General features: G+C 46.8%; 1 protein-coding gene across 2 annotated transcripts in view; it reads right to left on the bottom strand.

Annotated features, from left to right (window-relative positions):
- gli3 (GLI family zinc finger 3) overlaps positions 1-15,822 on the bottom strand; it is a 100,608-nt gene that overhangs the window by 21,649 nt on the left and 63,137 nt on the right. Inside the window, exons 5-6 of one of the 2 annotated variants that reach the window (XM_083675176.1) lie at positions 5,406-5,611; positions 2,137-2,292 (exon numbers count right to left, since the gene is read on the bottom strand). In XM_083675176.1, coding sequence (XP_083531302.1) covers positions 2,137-2,292; positions 5,406-5,611 — 362 coding nt within the window. The remainder of the gene's footprint in view (positions 1-2,136; positions 2,293-5,405; positions 5,612-15,822) is intronic. The other variant, XM_083675177.1, reaches the window with a different exon arrangement.

Below are 15,822 nucleotides of genomic sequence, written 5' to 3'. Positions count from 1 at the left end.
GACCCATGTGCGAGGAGTATGATGAAGTTGGCCCGAGACAATCTAAGCTCAGTTTAACACCCTCTCCTAATGATTAGGGTTAATTTGGGGAAGGTAATCGTAGATCGATGCCTTAGCTAGGGGGAACAACTACCTGGCCCATGTGTGAGGGACTGCCTCCACTTGTGGAGAGTTAGGGGGAAGGGAGGGGGGGGGGGGGTGATGCGGGCGAGGGAGGGGCGTCCCTTCCCATCACAGCAGGGCCTCCTGGGAGCTGTGTTTATTAATGCACAGCGGCAAATGATAAATCGTCCAACCGGAGGAGAAGGAGAGGAGCGCCTCGGCCCGTAGCGGGAGTGTCCCCTCTAATTTCCCCTTGATTTATGGATGGGATGGCTGGTTAGGCGCAGCGTCATTAATTCACATAGACAGGGAGGGTCCAGACAGGCTGGACTGACAGCATTAAAAATAAACCTGGAGACCAAACCCCTAAACCCCCAAACCCCTAACCCACACAGCTGAGGGCCGAGAGGGTTAAGGCCACTGGCACAGCACTGGGCCTCAGTTTAGAAGCATGTATCTTAAAATATCACATATATCTTAAAAACACTACAACTCATCTAAAGCTACAGTACAACCACTATAGCCACTAACTAACTATTGAACATTTTATATAAAATATCATAGGTGCCTTGAAATGGTAATTGGGAATGTGTTTCAGAGCTGATTGCTATTATAGGCTATTTCCCACACAAATTAAATGGAATAATTGTACCGTTGAATAATTGATCAGTCAAATTGGCAGAGACACTTAGTATAATGTTTAAAGCATAAAAAAACGACTGTTTCAGTATTTCAAATAGACGTTCAGCGTTCACTAGATACAGTCAATAGCCTATCATTAGTGAGGAAATCACAACAAACTGTTTTAGTGGATAAATAACAAAAGACAGATAACTAGCTTATAAAACGCCCAAATACAGATGTTAGAATAACGATGCATTGACACTCACTAATTAGAGGCTAAACATGTAGACAATAGCCCATGAAAGCCCAAACAGGCAGGACAGGCCCATTGTTTCATTAGCCAAGCTCTCTCCAAACGTAATTACATTGATGTGAGGTAGAACGCAACCACGGCTACGACGCACCCATTAGAAGAGAAAGTCTCTTGATATACTCCACGTTCTTTCTATAAACAATTTTTTCTTCTTCTTAAAATATATATATTACAAAGGAGAGCTTTAAAGTGTTAATTTTGCTACCGTGGAACACACATTGTTGAAACGCAATGAGTTATTACCAGCAATGATCACAAGTGATTTGAAGTGAGGATCCCGGCATCTCCCATTTGAAATGTGCCCCTAATTGTTTTGTTTCAGTCTATTAATCTTAAACACTGACACAGAAGAAAGGATTTCTCCTATGATGAATGGTGGGACATTCCAATTCCCACTTAATAGCAATTAATTTTGCTGATACCCGTGCAAGTTTGGCTAGTTTTAATTAGTTTGTACGGAGGAATAGGGGGAACTTCACCCCGGATTTCCATGAAAGCGGCGTCTGGCTGACTAAATACGTTCTCATCAAAGGGAGAGGGGTGAGGCTGTTCGACCTTCCTAAGATTCACTGTGCGTTTAATTTCCTATTTACACTTTAAAATAACTCATTAGCATAAATCCTCTGCACGTTAGTCCTCGAGCCCGGCATATTAAGACAATGGCTCATTTAAATCTTGTCAGTTTATAATCGCGACTCCCTCCTCGCTTTTGATTTGGCTGTTTTCTTGCCCCAGTTAAATACAAATTGATCTAGATATTGCAGCCAAGGTGTGTGTGTAATATTTTGTGGGTAAAAGGACATGAAAACAACCGCCACACACAAACATACAGAGACCTAGACACACAGATACCTAGACACAGACACAGACACAGACACAGACACAGACACAGACACACACGCACACACACGCACACACACACGCACAACGCAGTGATATACAGTAGGACTGATTAATCTAATATAGTATAGGCCCACACAGTAGATTATGAAGTTAATGCATAAGTCAATGTCTGTGTCTGTACTGTATCATTGTTGGGTAAGATTCCATCATTTCAGTGTATGAGTATGTATTCTCAGTGCAGACTGCAGACTTACTCTCCATGGCCTGCAGGTACTCCATGTGCAGTGCACTGCTGCCTGCCCCGGCCGTGGACGCCACGGAGGGCAGGAGGTCCGCGTAGGGGCTGCGGTGGCCCGCCAGCAGAGCCATCTGGTGGTAGTACTCTGCCGTAGTCAGGCCTGTGTGGGGTGCTGGGTGAAGGTAGACAAATAAAGGGGTGGGACAGAGCGATGAGATAGAGGGATGGGACAGAGAAATGAGATAGAGGGATGGGACAGAGCGATGGGACAGAGAGAGGGACAGAGAGAGGGAGAAGAAGACACAGGCACTTTAGGTAATATGGAAGACACAGCAGGAAATACACCTGCAAACACATGACACTACTGATCACCTCCAGCAGACGATCATCCGCTCAGCACATCTGTAATGAGCACATTAGCACCACCATCATGTATATGATGCAGAGTGGAGCAGCTGCATTGAGAGTACGGAGTGATGAAGTCCCAGATGGGACTACAAGCTGCTCCCTCAGAACTCACAGTAGCCTACTGTTTGTATTGGTTTACAAAGAATAATTCATTCATTCGAACAGGTAAGACCATACCATACCATAGCTAATTGTATTGCAAAAACAACATATACTTGTAAATAACTGTATGTACACTTGTAAATAAGTGTGTGTGTGTGTGTGTGTGTGTGTGTGTGTGTGTGTGTGTGTGTGTGTGTGTGTGTGTGTGTGTGTGCGTGCGTGCGTGCGTGCGTGCATGAGTGTGTGTGTGTGTGTGTTTGTTTCCATGTTGTGTTCTTAGCCAAGGATTATCATGCCATTATCATGGCATAGCAGGGCTGCAGGCTGCAGATACTCAACCTGCTCTTTCACTCTACTCCTTAAAACTCTGTAAGAAAACAAAAGGCACAAATCTGCCCAGATCTGCAGGCATGAAGAAACAGCGGCAACACGTTCTGCCCCCTTTCCATCTCTCCCCAACTCTTTATCTCTTTCTCTCTCTCTCTCTCTCTCTCCTTCTGAATATGCCTCTCCTTCCAACCCATTCGCTTAGTTAAAGAGCACCATAAGTCCTTGAACCGTGTCCTAAAAATAAACATCTGGCAACGTGCTTCCATATGCAAATATCGCTACCAAGAAAAGGAATGAAAGAGGGGGAGAAAAAAAGGAAGAATAAAAGACTGACACTGTGGTTTTGGATGCAAATATGAAAATCAGTTTAGCCCCACAAAGTGTTATGGTTAATTCCTAGTCTTTTTCTTTCTTTTAAGACAGAGAGGAGAAAATAAATAAATAAAAGAAGGGGATGAAAAGATCTCCTCGGAAGGATGGTCTGTACGCCTGCAATACGCATCTCTGATTGGTTGGGTGAACGTAAGGAGAAATTCCCAAATTAATTTGATTTGGGTATTATGTCTTAAGTGGAGGGGGGAGTTCTCTTAATTGTCTTCGTTGTTCCGCTTTAGCTTTGCTTATGCATTCAAGCGTAATGTGCCCCATTCTCCGCTCGTGCGCAGAAAAGGGCTTTGCGGAATTTTCTAAATCAGAAATCCTGGCAGAGGGGAACCATCCTGGGGGCAAGTGGGGGGTGGGAGTGGGGGGGGGGGGGGGAGGCTGTCACTGTGGCACTTGACGTGGTGGAGGAGAAGCTAAAACGTGCCGTAGGACTGTGTGAGCCACAGGGCCTTCTATGAGAGCAACAATGGGATGAGGAGAGCAAGTCTAGCACTGAACCCCATTTCACCAGAGAGAGAGAGAGGGGGTGGGGGGTACTAAATCCCACCCACTTCAAATCTCCCACCAATTCCGCCAGTAATTAATTCATAATTATTCAAATGCACTTACAGTAAGAAATGTGCGTATACTGCAAAAAAAGAAATAAAATCCATAAGCATGACGATATACTAACAACATAAAAGCTGATAGGTTAATTAATTATTGGCTTGATTAAAACAGTAATTACTTGCTTCATTCCCATTTCACACCATGATATACTATAAGGATGATATGGTGAAGAAACCATTTTGATTTAAAGCTACGCTAACGATGGCAACAGAACATTCTCTTCCTAATAGGGAGAAACCGGGATTAACAGCACAAGTGCCTTCTTCCTGCAAAAGCACAGAGAGCAGTGCATGTTGGGAAGGATGGAGGTTGGGTGGGCCTTGCAACTCAAGGCCTACTTAGAGGAGGTCTCTCAGAGAGAGCAGGATGAGAAGAGGGTATAGAGGAAGTACCTCTTCAAACAAGCACTCAAAGACAATGTTTTTCAAGAACCTCAAGGTCTTAACCATTAGAGGTAAACAGGCAGAACAGCAATAGTTGAATCATAGTTGAATGTGCGCAGTAATGTGCAAAAAGCATGGGTAAAATACTACAAAATATTTTACTTTGTGTACTTTGTGTACTTTGTGTAATAACCGACCCGCAAATTAATTTGGAAATGATAAAAGCAAAAATGTGTGTGTGTGTGCACACGTGTGTGTGCAGCTCTGAATATTCTGGCCCCTTATTAGTCATTACATACACATTTTGGCCCCAACTAGTACCAAAGTTGCCTATCCCTGATATAGTATAATACTGTTACTAACTTTTGGTCAAAGTAGACTGAGCGGGATGCAGCCAGCCACAGCTCAATCCAACTGTGATTACCTATGGCCCCAGGGAGTGGGAGGGAGGCCTGGCCTCTCTCAGTAATTGAGCTCCAGGCTTCAATTAAAGCTCCATCTCTGAGCAGTAGGCCAGGAGGCCGGAGCACTGCTGAGGCTCTTTAAAAGCACACACAGTCCCCAGTCAGACCCCTGTAATTGATTTCCCAGTCTGCATCCATCACAGGAGCCAAACGCTCCCTGCAGGACACCATATGCCCCCTGTCCCCCTCCCCTCCCCTCCTCCCCAACCCTCCACCCCCGACCCTGGCCTTGAACCCGAGCCTCCCTCAACGTCTGTTACTGTATGTGACTGATGCGTCCTCCACAGGGCCCTGACATGATTCAGAGATCAAAGAGAATAACCCTTCTCTCAAACGAACAGACACACACACACACACACACACACACACACACACAAGCTCTTGCACACACACATGCACATATACACACACGCACACAGTCTCTCTCTCTCTCTCTCTCTCTCTCTCTCTCTTTCTCTCTCTCTCTCTCTCTCTCTCTCTCTAAAACGTTAAACCAACAGATCATTCTCAACCTACTGATCGGTCCCCCAATCAAGTCTACCATTATCTCTCACAGCGGTTCATAGGGGCAGTAGGGGCCTGAGGTCTGTGTGTTAGCTACTCACCATCTGCAGGGCTGAGGCCCCTGGCTGCTGAGATCATGGAGAGGGAAGGGCTACTGTGGAGTGAGCGAATGTAGTCCATGTAGGGGTTGATGTAGGGGTGCGGAGGGTTAAAGGGCGACTCGGCCCCAATCGAGGGGTTGCGGTGGGGCGAGATCCGGATGAGGGAGATGTCAGAGAACGCCGGACTGCCAGCCAGCCCATGAGGCCTGTACAAACAAGGGATGAAAAGAGAAAGACAAAAATAAGCATGTGACAACGTGTATTTTCACCTCTCATACAGAGATGTTGGATATCTGTGAGGATCAAAGCATGACTTAAACATACACTTTTTTAGTGTGATTCATTTGAACAGGGGCAGAACATCATATTTGTGTATTAGGAGATTGTGAATGGAGAGAGGCCTCAAAGAAGCATCATGCACATGATTTCAATGCACAATGATTTTCAAGAGACAGACATGTGTTCCTCCTCTCCACTCCCAGTAGGGGAACCAGCCAGGCCAGTATAATGAACTGTGACACTATCGCTCTCCCTCCATCTGCAGTCCAACAGAGAGAGCTGCTGCATTCCAACTGCTTCCCTCCACAGACATTTCCTCAGATCAAAGGCTGCTTTCACCACTGTGTCTTAATCAGGCTGGGATGCCAGAGCACGCTCACCGCTAGGCTAGCTAGAATGATGACTCGCTAGGCTAAGCTAGCATTTAGTATTTCCTATAACTTTCCCTCCCTGTATATATTTAACAAGGAGAGAGAGTGTTGGCTACTGGATGTATCTTAGGTACACAGAGTGCATCTGTCAGAAATGGATCGGTCTCATAATGTGAATCAAAGCAACATACTCGCTACATTAAAATGCTCTGTTCTCTACAGCTAAAAGTGTATCTGGTCCAAGACATGAAAAAAAAAACTTGCCAAAACTGGAGTGAATTTCTGAGGAGTAAGTTTGAGGTCTACTAATACCGCTTCCTTTTTATAATTGGCTAAGAGGGGTTTGAACATTTCATAATGATGGCCTCTAAGACAAAGCTCTTCCCCCAAGGGCGGTGGAGAAATCCACATATCACACAGACATTAACAAGCTGAGAGATTAGAGTGAATCAGCCCCTCCACTCCTTCACTCTCTGGCGGTGGCTCTCCCCTCCGGACCACGGGGATGTGACACCCCAGGAGAGGGGTGGGAAAGAGGGGGAGAGATGGGGTGGGGGAGGGGGTGGTGAGAGAGAGAGAATGGGGGGTGAGAGAGTGAGAATGGAAGGGGGAGAGAAAGAGGGAGAATCAAAGAGAGAGAGAGAGAAGGAGGGAGAGATAGAGATAGAGAGAGAGACGGCTTGAAAAAAACAAGAAAGAGTAAGTTGTACTGAGTGAAGGAAGGACCTGGTCCAGAGTTTGGCTGGGAGTGACCTTGAACAAGGCCAGGGGACCGGAACAGCCCAATTACAGCCCTCTCGACCCCGTCCCCAGGTCCCCCACCAGCCCCTCTCCTCTCGTCCCTCCACATCACAGCCCCCTAATGAAAGAGCTCAGGCCAGGGCCCTTAATGAGGTCTGAGGAGCGGAAACACACACACACACACACACACACACTCAAAGACGCACACATCCACTGCTTTATATACTGTACACACACGCACACACAACACGTACTGTACACACATGCACACATTCACTCAAAGACACACACGCACACACACACACGCACACACACGCACACACACACACACACACACACACACACACACACACACACACACACACACACACACACACACAAATATCCTCTACCTCTTAACGAGCTCACAGCCATTAAACCAAAAGGGCACTTTAGGCTGAATTTCAATGCCTTCTCTGTGTTCAGTTGAAGTGCATGACGACATGTCTATGTGATGTAGGACCAGGTACGTGAGGAATGGTCAACAAGAGCCCTCATCCTCTCTAGAGGAGACATTTCCGTTGATGAGACAATGCAAGAGCAGCTGAGGAAACGTTTTAGAAGTTGTGCGGTAGATGAAAACACATTTTTCAGGCAGAACGGTACTCTATTATCTTAGGTTTTAGCTCAATAATAGATGTGTATGCTCCTGGACAAGACTTTGGGGTCTTTCTCTCTCTCTCTCTCTCTCTCTCTCTCTCTCTCTCTCTCTTTACAGAGTTACCTTGAGATCCAATGACGTGAGAGAGACTCATCTACTCATCAACTATCACAGATCACAAGGACAAAGGAAACCACCCCTATGTACTTTTAACATTTCTGCACGTCTCCCATTCTCTGAGTCATGAGACAGCTTCTACTTCCTTCAACAGAGAGAGGCCAAGCTGAGGGCACCCATGTCACTGACTCCTCTAGTGTAGCTCCACACACACACACACACACACACACACTGGTGTATGTGTGTGTGTGTGAGTGAGTGTGTGTGTGCAAGCAGGCGTGAGGACTGGCATACAAGTGTGTGTGTGTGTGTGTGTGTGTGTGTGTGTGTGTGTGTGTGTGTGTGTGTGTGTGTGTGTGTGTGTGTGTGTGTGTGTGTGGTGTGTGAGGGCAGACGATAAGGAGGTTACATCTGTGTAACTACAGGCCACCATGGTATGCCTCATTTATACAGATCAACACAGCTGCAGGGTGATGCTCACTTTGATGTCACTGTCACATCGTGACTGTCATACAAACACACACACACACACCTGAGAAGAACCATCATCAGATATGCACAACGTGCCCCTTAATAGCAATACTATAGGGTATAGAAAAGCCCTTCAATTGCACTAAATATTCATACCAGAATTTCCACGATCATCGTTAATATACTGTATTTTACAAACTATGTTTAATCAGTAGACTGAGAGTGTGTAGACCAGTAGACCAGTAGACAGAGTGTGAGTAGACCAGTAGACCAGTAGACACAGACCGACTCTGAGTAGACCAGTAGACAGAGGGTGAGTAGACCAGTAGACCAGTAGACACAGACCGACTCTGAGTAGACCAGTAGACAGAGTGTGAGTAGACCAGTAGACAGAGTGTGAGTAGACCAGTAGACAGAGTGTGAGTAGACCAGTAGACCAGTAGACAGAGGGTGAGTAGACCAGTAGACCAGTAGACACAGACTGACTCTGAGTAGACCAGTAGACAGAGTGCCATGAGACCCCCTCCCAGGACCCTCAGTAGACAGAGTGTGAGTAGACCAGTAGACAGAGTGTGAGTAGACCAGTAGACCAGTAGACACAGACTGACTCTGAGTAGACCAGTAGACAGAGTGCCGTGAGCATGTAGACAGAGTGCCGTGACCCTCAGTATGTCTGTGTGAGTGGAGCCAGACACCCACTCCACCACGCCACTGACGCTGATTAACCCTGTCACGTACTGGCTGCGTCTCTACAAACTGACCCCGGCTAAATGGCTCTCCTCCCCTTGTTTTTCCAATTAATTTAGCACCTAAGAGCAGAGCACTGCTGGCAGCCAGGAGAAGGGCTGGAGGGGTGGGAGGGACAGGGGGAGAGAGGGGAGGGTGTTCAGAATGAACGGAGATTGGGAGAGGTGTTTTAAGAACGGAGAGAGAGAGGGAGAGGTGTTCGGTAAAGAAAGGGGGAGAGGTGTTCAGAAAAGGAGGAGGGACAACATGTGTTCCAAGTGTGTTTTGGGATAACATGTGTTTTGAGAGGAAAGGAGATATATGGGGGAGTCGAGGGGGGGTGAGGTGGGAGATGAGAGATGAGGGGAGTGGTAAGGGGGATGTGAGGAAAGGAGAGTGGAGGGGTGGGAGAGGGACTACAAAGGGTGAGAGGTGGGACAGGGGAGGGGAGGAGCAGAAAGGAGAGGTAGTGAGGGGTGCTACAGGAGTTGAAAAGGGGGGAGATATGAAAGGAGAGAGAGGGAGGGTGAGTGGTTAGTGAGTATGGTCTGGGTTTTGAGAGGGGGAGTGAGAGGAGGAGAGGAGGAGAGGAGGGGTGGGCTATAGGGGTTCATAGTGGGGTGTGAGGGGATTTGAGAAGGACAGGTCGAGGATGGATTATACTGTGCAGGAGTGTGGGGTGCATGTGTGTGTGGAAAAGAAGGGAGAGAGAGAGAGAGAGAGAGAGAGAGAGAGAGAGAGAGAGAGAGAGAGAGAGAGAGATAGATAGAAACAGAGACAGACAGAGACAGAGACAGAGACAGAGAGAGACAGAGACAGAGACAAACAGAGACAGAGAGAGACAGAGAGAGACAGAGACAGAGACAGAGACTGAGACAGAGACAGAGACAGAGACAGAGAGAGCAGGGTGGATCAGTCCCTCTCTCTGGAACCTTAATGTGTGTGTGTGTCTGTGTGTGTGTGTGTGTGTGTGTGTGCGCGTGTGTGTGTGCATGTGCGTGTGAACACATGCCCATGCAGCTCCATACTGGTTTGTGTGTGTGTGTGTGTGTGTGTGTGTGTGTGTGTGTGTGTTACACCCAGTGCCGGCAAGGTAGCTGGCGTCTTAGTTACACCTGATTTAAGATTGACATCAAAGCCGCACCCCGGGGAGCTCGGGCTGCCCTGGCTTACCAGGGTCACGGTATGTAGCCGCAGCTGCAAGACAAAAAAGAACAAGCTTTTCTCCTCTTTCCCTTCCCTGCCACTGCTTTATAATTCCTATTAGACCCTCTCAAACTATCCTGCACGCCGGGCTTGACTATATCCTGCACGCCGGGCCTGAGGAAAGACTGAGCTCCGACACATATGGAAGCTATTTCCTCTCACATGGCCTCTCTCTTTAGCCAATCAGCAAGGCTTCAAGGCATCGTATGTTGACACAGGGGCGGTCTGTGTGGATTCTGGAGTCGTTTTTTTTTTCCCTGGATGGAATATATACTTGTCTTTTCCTATATAAATAGGATACTAAGCGTTTAGGGTTTTGGTTTTGGATGAGGGGTGTGTGTGTCCATGTAAACCAGTTCTAAATCTGCATTTTGAGCAAGGTTGTATCAATATTATACTTATAATGGGTTTTGCAAACGCTCCAATTCAAACAGCCTTATGGCATGGAGTGATGACCTCACACAACCACACACAGTAAGATATCATTGTGGTGTAACAGTTAGGCTGGCACTGCTGAAACAGTGCTCTCTAAAACGGGAGTCACTCTGACCAAAATTATACCTAATGGACAACCGAAAAATAACAACATATCCAACTCAGCTAAGCACAAGGGAAAGGAAGGGCCATTCAGTGCTTATGGATACTGTAACCACCCTCTAACTGTCAGCCAACATAATATGTGTACAATACGTAGGTAGATGCTACAGAAACAACAGTAAACACACAGACGATGTGGATGCTAACCACAGTAGCAGCAGAGAGACAACACAGTGCCAGGCGTGATGCACAGAATCAGGTCATTGGATCCAGTAACTCCCTACACCCTACTACCCCATCCAGCCACCAGGGGCCATGTGAGGAGGAGGTGGAGGAGGGCTGGGTGTCTTGTGGCTGTCTTGTGGTTCCCAGACCAGGTTTGGAAAGGAGGGGTTGGGGGGAGGGGGGTGGGGTGGGGGCAGAGATCAGTCAGGTGTCAGGGCCTCTCTCTCCTCTCCTGGCCAAGGATGACAGCGTCTCCCCCCCTCCCTCCTTTCCTCCATCCCTCCGCCGCCGTGCAGGCTGCCACCACCAGCTCTCTGAAAGTCTAAACCAGAGCAGAGGAAGAGAGGGGCTCCTGACAGCGGAAACAGCAGCGCTTTAAAGCCCCCCTCCTTTCACCAAGATCAAAGGGCCACTGCTACAGAGCCAGTCAGCCAGCCAGCAGAGACTGAGACTGAGGGAGAGAGAGGAGAGGGAGGGAGAGAGAATGCAAGGAAGGAGAGAGAAAGGGAAGAAGGGGTAGAGCATATGTGCATGTGCTTTCCCTACTGAGGGAGACAAGGAGGGAGAGAGAGAGAGAAGGAGGGAGAGAGAGAGAGAAAGAGAGAGAGAGAGGAGGGAGAGAGAGAGCGAAGGAGATCATATGTGCAAATGCTACAGAGGGAAAGTGTGTGTTTGTGGTTTCAATATACGAGAGAAAAAGAGGGAGTGTGTGTGCACATGTATGTTTTATATGGTGTTTAGTGTTTACCAGCCTTCATAAGTATGGAAAGCGTGACATTTCTTAATTCTGGCATTAACCCCAACTCAAAACCGGCAGAGTACGAAGTGAGTTGCTTTTTCCATATTACCGCACTAATGACAATTATGCAGCGGTGGTGATTAAAACAACATTTATTTCATTTGGATATCCAAATAGTCTGCCTTCCATCAGGCTGCTGGTTAGGGCCATACAGTACTTAACACCTCTGTTCCTAATTACAGGGAGTTACAGCCTGTGGGCCTGGCCTTAAACTGTTACTGAGCAGACAGCTCTGAACCCAGCCACTTCATTAGGACCTGGAGCTAGTTAGCGGGTTAGTGTGTGTGTGTGTGTGTGTGTGTGTGTGTGTGTGTGTGTGTGTGTGTGTGTGTGTGTGTGTGTGTGTGTGTGTGCGTGCGTGCGTGCGTGCGTGCGTGTGCGTGTGTGTGATTGATAGCTGGCGCTGTCTTCTTGGCTCTTGGCTCTGCAGCTTGGAGACTGCAGGAGGAAACGGACTCAAGGATTTGTGTGTGTTCACGAGACTCATGGTGAAGTGGAGGGAATCTAACATGCGGGAGGAAAAGAAAAACAATGAGACACATTATATGAGGACTGTGTGTAATTGACGAGCGACCCATAGTAGGAAATCAGGATTAGAAGTCAAGGTAAAGCCAAAATAACAACTGCACTCAGTAGCTTAATATTCTATAGTGACTGTAGTGATCTTGTCATTCATAGTGGCTTTTAGCAGTTGTTTTATCTTTTAGCCTAGTTTTGAATGCATATACTGTAATGGCACATTGACTAGTGCAGGTGAGGATCAAGTTGGGTAATTGAATAGGTTTAGACAAGCCAGTTTTAGCCCCCACATGCAGGGCCAATGTCATCAAAAGCAATTGGAGAGCAGCTATGTACAAATCCTCTCTAGTTTAGTTTGGCACTGATAGCCCCAGTACTGAAGAGATCATGTCCCTTTAGAATCTCTACCACCCCTGCTGTACTTCCCTATTCCTGATGTGTGTGTGTGTGTGTGTGTGTGTGTGTGTGTGTGTGTGTGTGTGTGTGTGTGTGTGTGTGTGTGTGTGTGTGTGTGTGTGTGTGTGTGTGTGTGTGTTTGTGTGTGTGTGTGTGTGTGTGTGTGTGTGTGTGTAGAGTTGCCAGGCGTGAGGTGTAACTATGCCCCCCTGGTGCTGAGAGGGGGTCTCTGTGACCCCCTGACATCAAAGGGTTGGGTGGGTTCAGGAGGTGGGGTGCAAGGGTGGGGCCGGGGCACCTATTCATCGTCCCATCAATAAGGAATCCCTCTCAGTTGGATATCTCTGGAGGCGTGCCAGAATTCTCCCATACATTTCACACACCACTGCTGCTGTCCAACTGAACACATGGACACAGTCTCTCACGCTCTCTATCTCTCTCACACACACATACACACACACACACACACACACACACACACACACACACACAAAAAGCCCACATCCACTGCTTTATATACACACATACATACACACTCACACACACACACACACACACACACACACACACACACACACACACACACACACACACACACAAGCACACAAACTCATCCACCACCCCTGCACACACACATGTCCTGCAGGAGGTTACACATCTCTGCAGGCACGTATCCTCTGTACTATGACTATGATAACACATGTTATTCAACAGGAGTCAGTGACTGTGACAGGCTCAAGTCATAACAGCCGGGCCCAGGTGTCAGGACAGGAGAGCTGGTTCTAACCGCAACCACAGGCTCCTGTGAATTCACTGCGCTGGAAGTGTTTACTGTAACACTTCCATACACATGGTCCTACCTACAGTATAACCCAATAGGCTTCTCCTTTTGCCATTCTTTGGCTATTTTGGTTCCATATAGAACTCTTTCTACCAGGACACACAGAAGGGTTCTTCTTTTTGACTGTCCCTGTAAAAGAACCCTTGGAGAATCCTATTTTGGTTCCATATAGAACCATTTCCACAGAGGAGGTTATAAAATGGACACTTTATACAGTATGCATGTGAGTAAATATCAAGAAAGGTTAAATAGCAAAAGCACATTCTCCTCAATTGTTTAGAACTCTTGTTCCAAATGATGCCAAAACACAATTGCTGTGAATGACTGACTCTTTTTGCCGTTTTTTAAATAAATATTTATGTTTAGGCTTGGCTCGCAGCAAAGTTTTTCACAGGCTGTTTGGAAAATCATTTCCACGCCATAATTAAACGTAATTTCAACTATCAAGATAAGGACGTCTACCAAAACGAATCAACAAAGTGTACACGCAGAAATTCAGAAAAGATGAAAGTGAAATGAAACAAAATGAGTCTAGCTTTTTTCCTGTAATTTCAAGGAGGAAACAGATTTCCTCACTGTCGCGTTCCTTCCTTTTCTTTGGTCCTTTTCCATACCCTTGTGGTAAGCTAAATGTGTTCCAAATAACATGAAACAATCGGCACTAACCACTCTCCCTTCATCTCAGTTTGCAGAGAAAGTCACGCTTGATTGCTCTTGTTCAAAGACAGAGTCAACAGCAAAATACAGGCGAACTTAACCTTGTTCACGGTGAGTGTTTTGAGTTCCTCTGGCATGCCCCGGGCTAGAGAGACAATAGGGGACTCCCGGGTGTTGAAGTGTTCAACTTCTGAAAAAAAGGGAGGAAGTACATCTTTGGTCTTCCTCTCAAAGAAGGTCTCGATGGTCCTGATGCCTTACACAGCAACACAGCAAGAGAGCCTTCTCTGCCTGCAGCCAAACAGGGTCAGCTTCCACACCCCATCGCCTCCCTAACCCAACAAGGCTGGAATACGTTGTGACTGGAGCAATCAGTGTGTGTGTGTCTATCTGTGTGTGTGTGTGTGTGTGTGTGTGTGTGTGTGTGTGTGTGTGTGTGTGTGTGTGTGTGTGTGTGTGTGTGTGTGTGTGTGTGTGTGTGTGTGTGTAGCCCATCCCAGGTGAGGTGAGGAGGAGTGTGTGCCCCAGGGCTGTGAGGGGCAGTAGTGTATCAGTGGCCTGGTAAGAGAACGCTCCCCGTGAACCACCTCAATTCACCGTATCACAGCAGGACTTAGAGATGAGCAGCCGGGTGGACGAGCCTGAGCAAATCACAAACAATACACATTGCTACCAGGGAGGAGAGTCACGCTGCTACAGAGGGCTAATCCCTGACATCCAACACAGAGAGAAAGAAAGAAAGAGAAGGAGAGAGTGAGAGAGAGATATATAGAGAGAGAGAAAGAAAGACAGAGAGAAAGAAAGAAAGAAAGAAAGAAAGAAAGAAAGAAAGAAAGAAAGAAAGAAAGAAAGGAGAGAAGAAGAGACAAGAGAAAGAGTAAGAAAAGGGCACAAAACATTTCTCTTTTTTTTTACACTAAAACCGTCCCCTTTTAAAAAAAATAAAATCCATCCCATTTCCCCTTAAAAATCCCCCTATATAGCAGATGGTAGGAAAAGAAAGCAAAAGCTGGACAGAGGAGAGAGGCAGGCGCCAGTGGGAGAGTGAACAGACACAGCCTACTTTATTCTTGCCATTTCATCCATCTTGTTGGACTAATAGAATGTCAAGTGGAGTTGCCTGATATTTAATCATGAACAGTGCAGGCTACGTAGTAGTAGTAGTGGTGTTGGTATTGGTGGTGCCCAGCTCTGGGCCTGATTAAGCTCTGTGTTGGCTAAGTATAGACCACAGGATGTAGAGGCTACATCATGAGAAAGATACACAGATACACACACACACACACACACGCGTACACACGCGTACACACACACACACACGCACACAGACACAGACACACACGCACACGCGCACACACACACACACACACACACACACACACACACACACACACACACACACACACACACACAAAAGCTTGTTGCATTCCTTCTAACCGTGCGGACGCCCCGCAGCTGTGTGCATGACTGTGCATATTTGTGCGGGTCCCACTGGATGCTGCGTGCAGAGAGAGAACTTCACAGGCTGACCCCTCTCTGAGAGACTGAGGTATCATGGGAAAAGGAGGCAGCAGTGGAGATGAGCTCTGTTGTGCTCATTCCAAACAGTTAAGCGCTGAACTACATTATTAGAGAACATTCTCACAGTATTTGAATAATAGACTCCAGATCCTATTAGATAAGAAAAGATAACATTGAAAGAATACACTAGCCTAAGGTGATATAATTCATTTTCTGGGTAAAGGGCACATAAGAGGACAGAAAGCAGCAAAAGTCATGCTAGCTCAATAGAGCGATTGTGAATAGTGAAACACCATTAAAAGGAGGACTGCGAAAGGAGAGGTAAAGGCAACAAAAGGAGTAATGAACTCATTTCCTTGGGCATTAAAGCT

This window comes from Argentina silus (assembly GCF_951799395.1).
Source record: "Argentina silus genome assembly, chromosome: 1".
Taxonomy (NCBI): Eukaryota; Metazoa; Chordata; class Actinopteri; order Argentiniformes; family Argentinidae; genus Argentina; species Argentina silus.
This window is presented reverse-complemented; position numbering and strand designations above follow the sequence as displayed.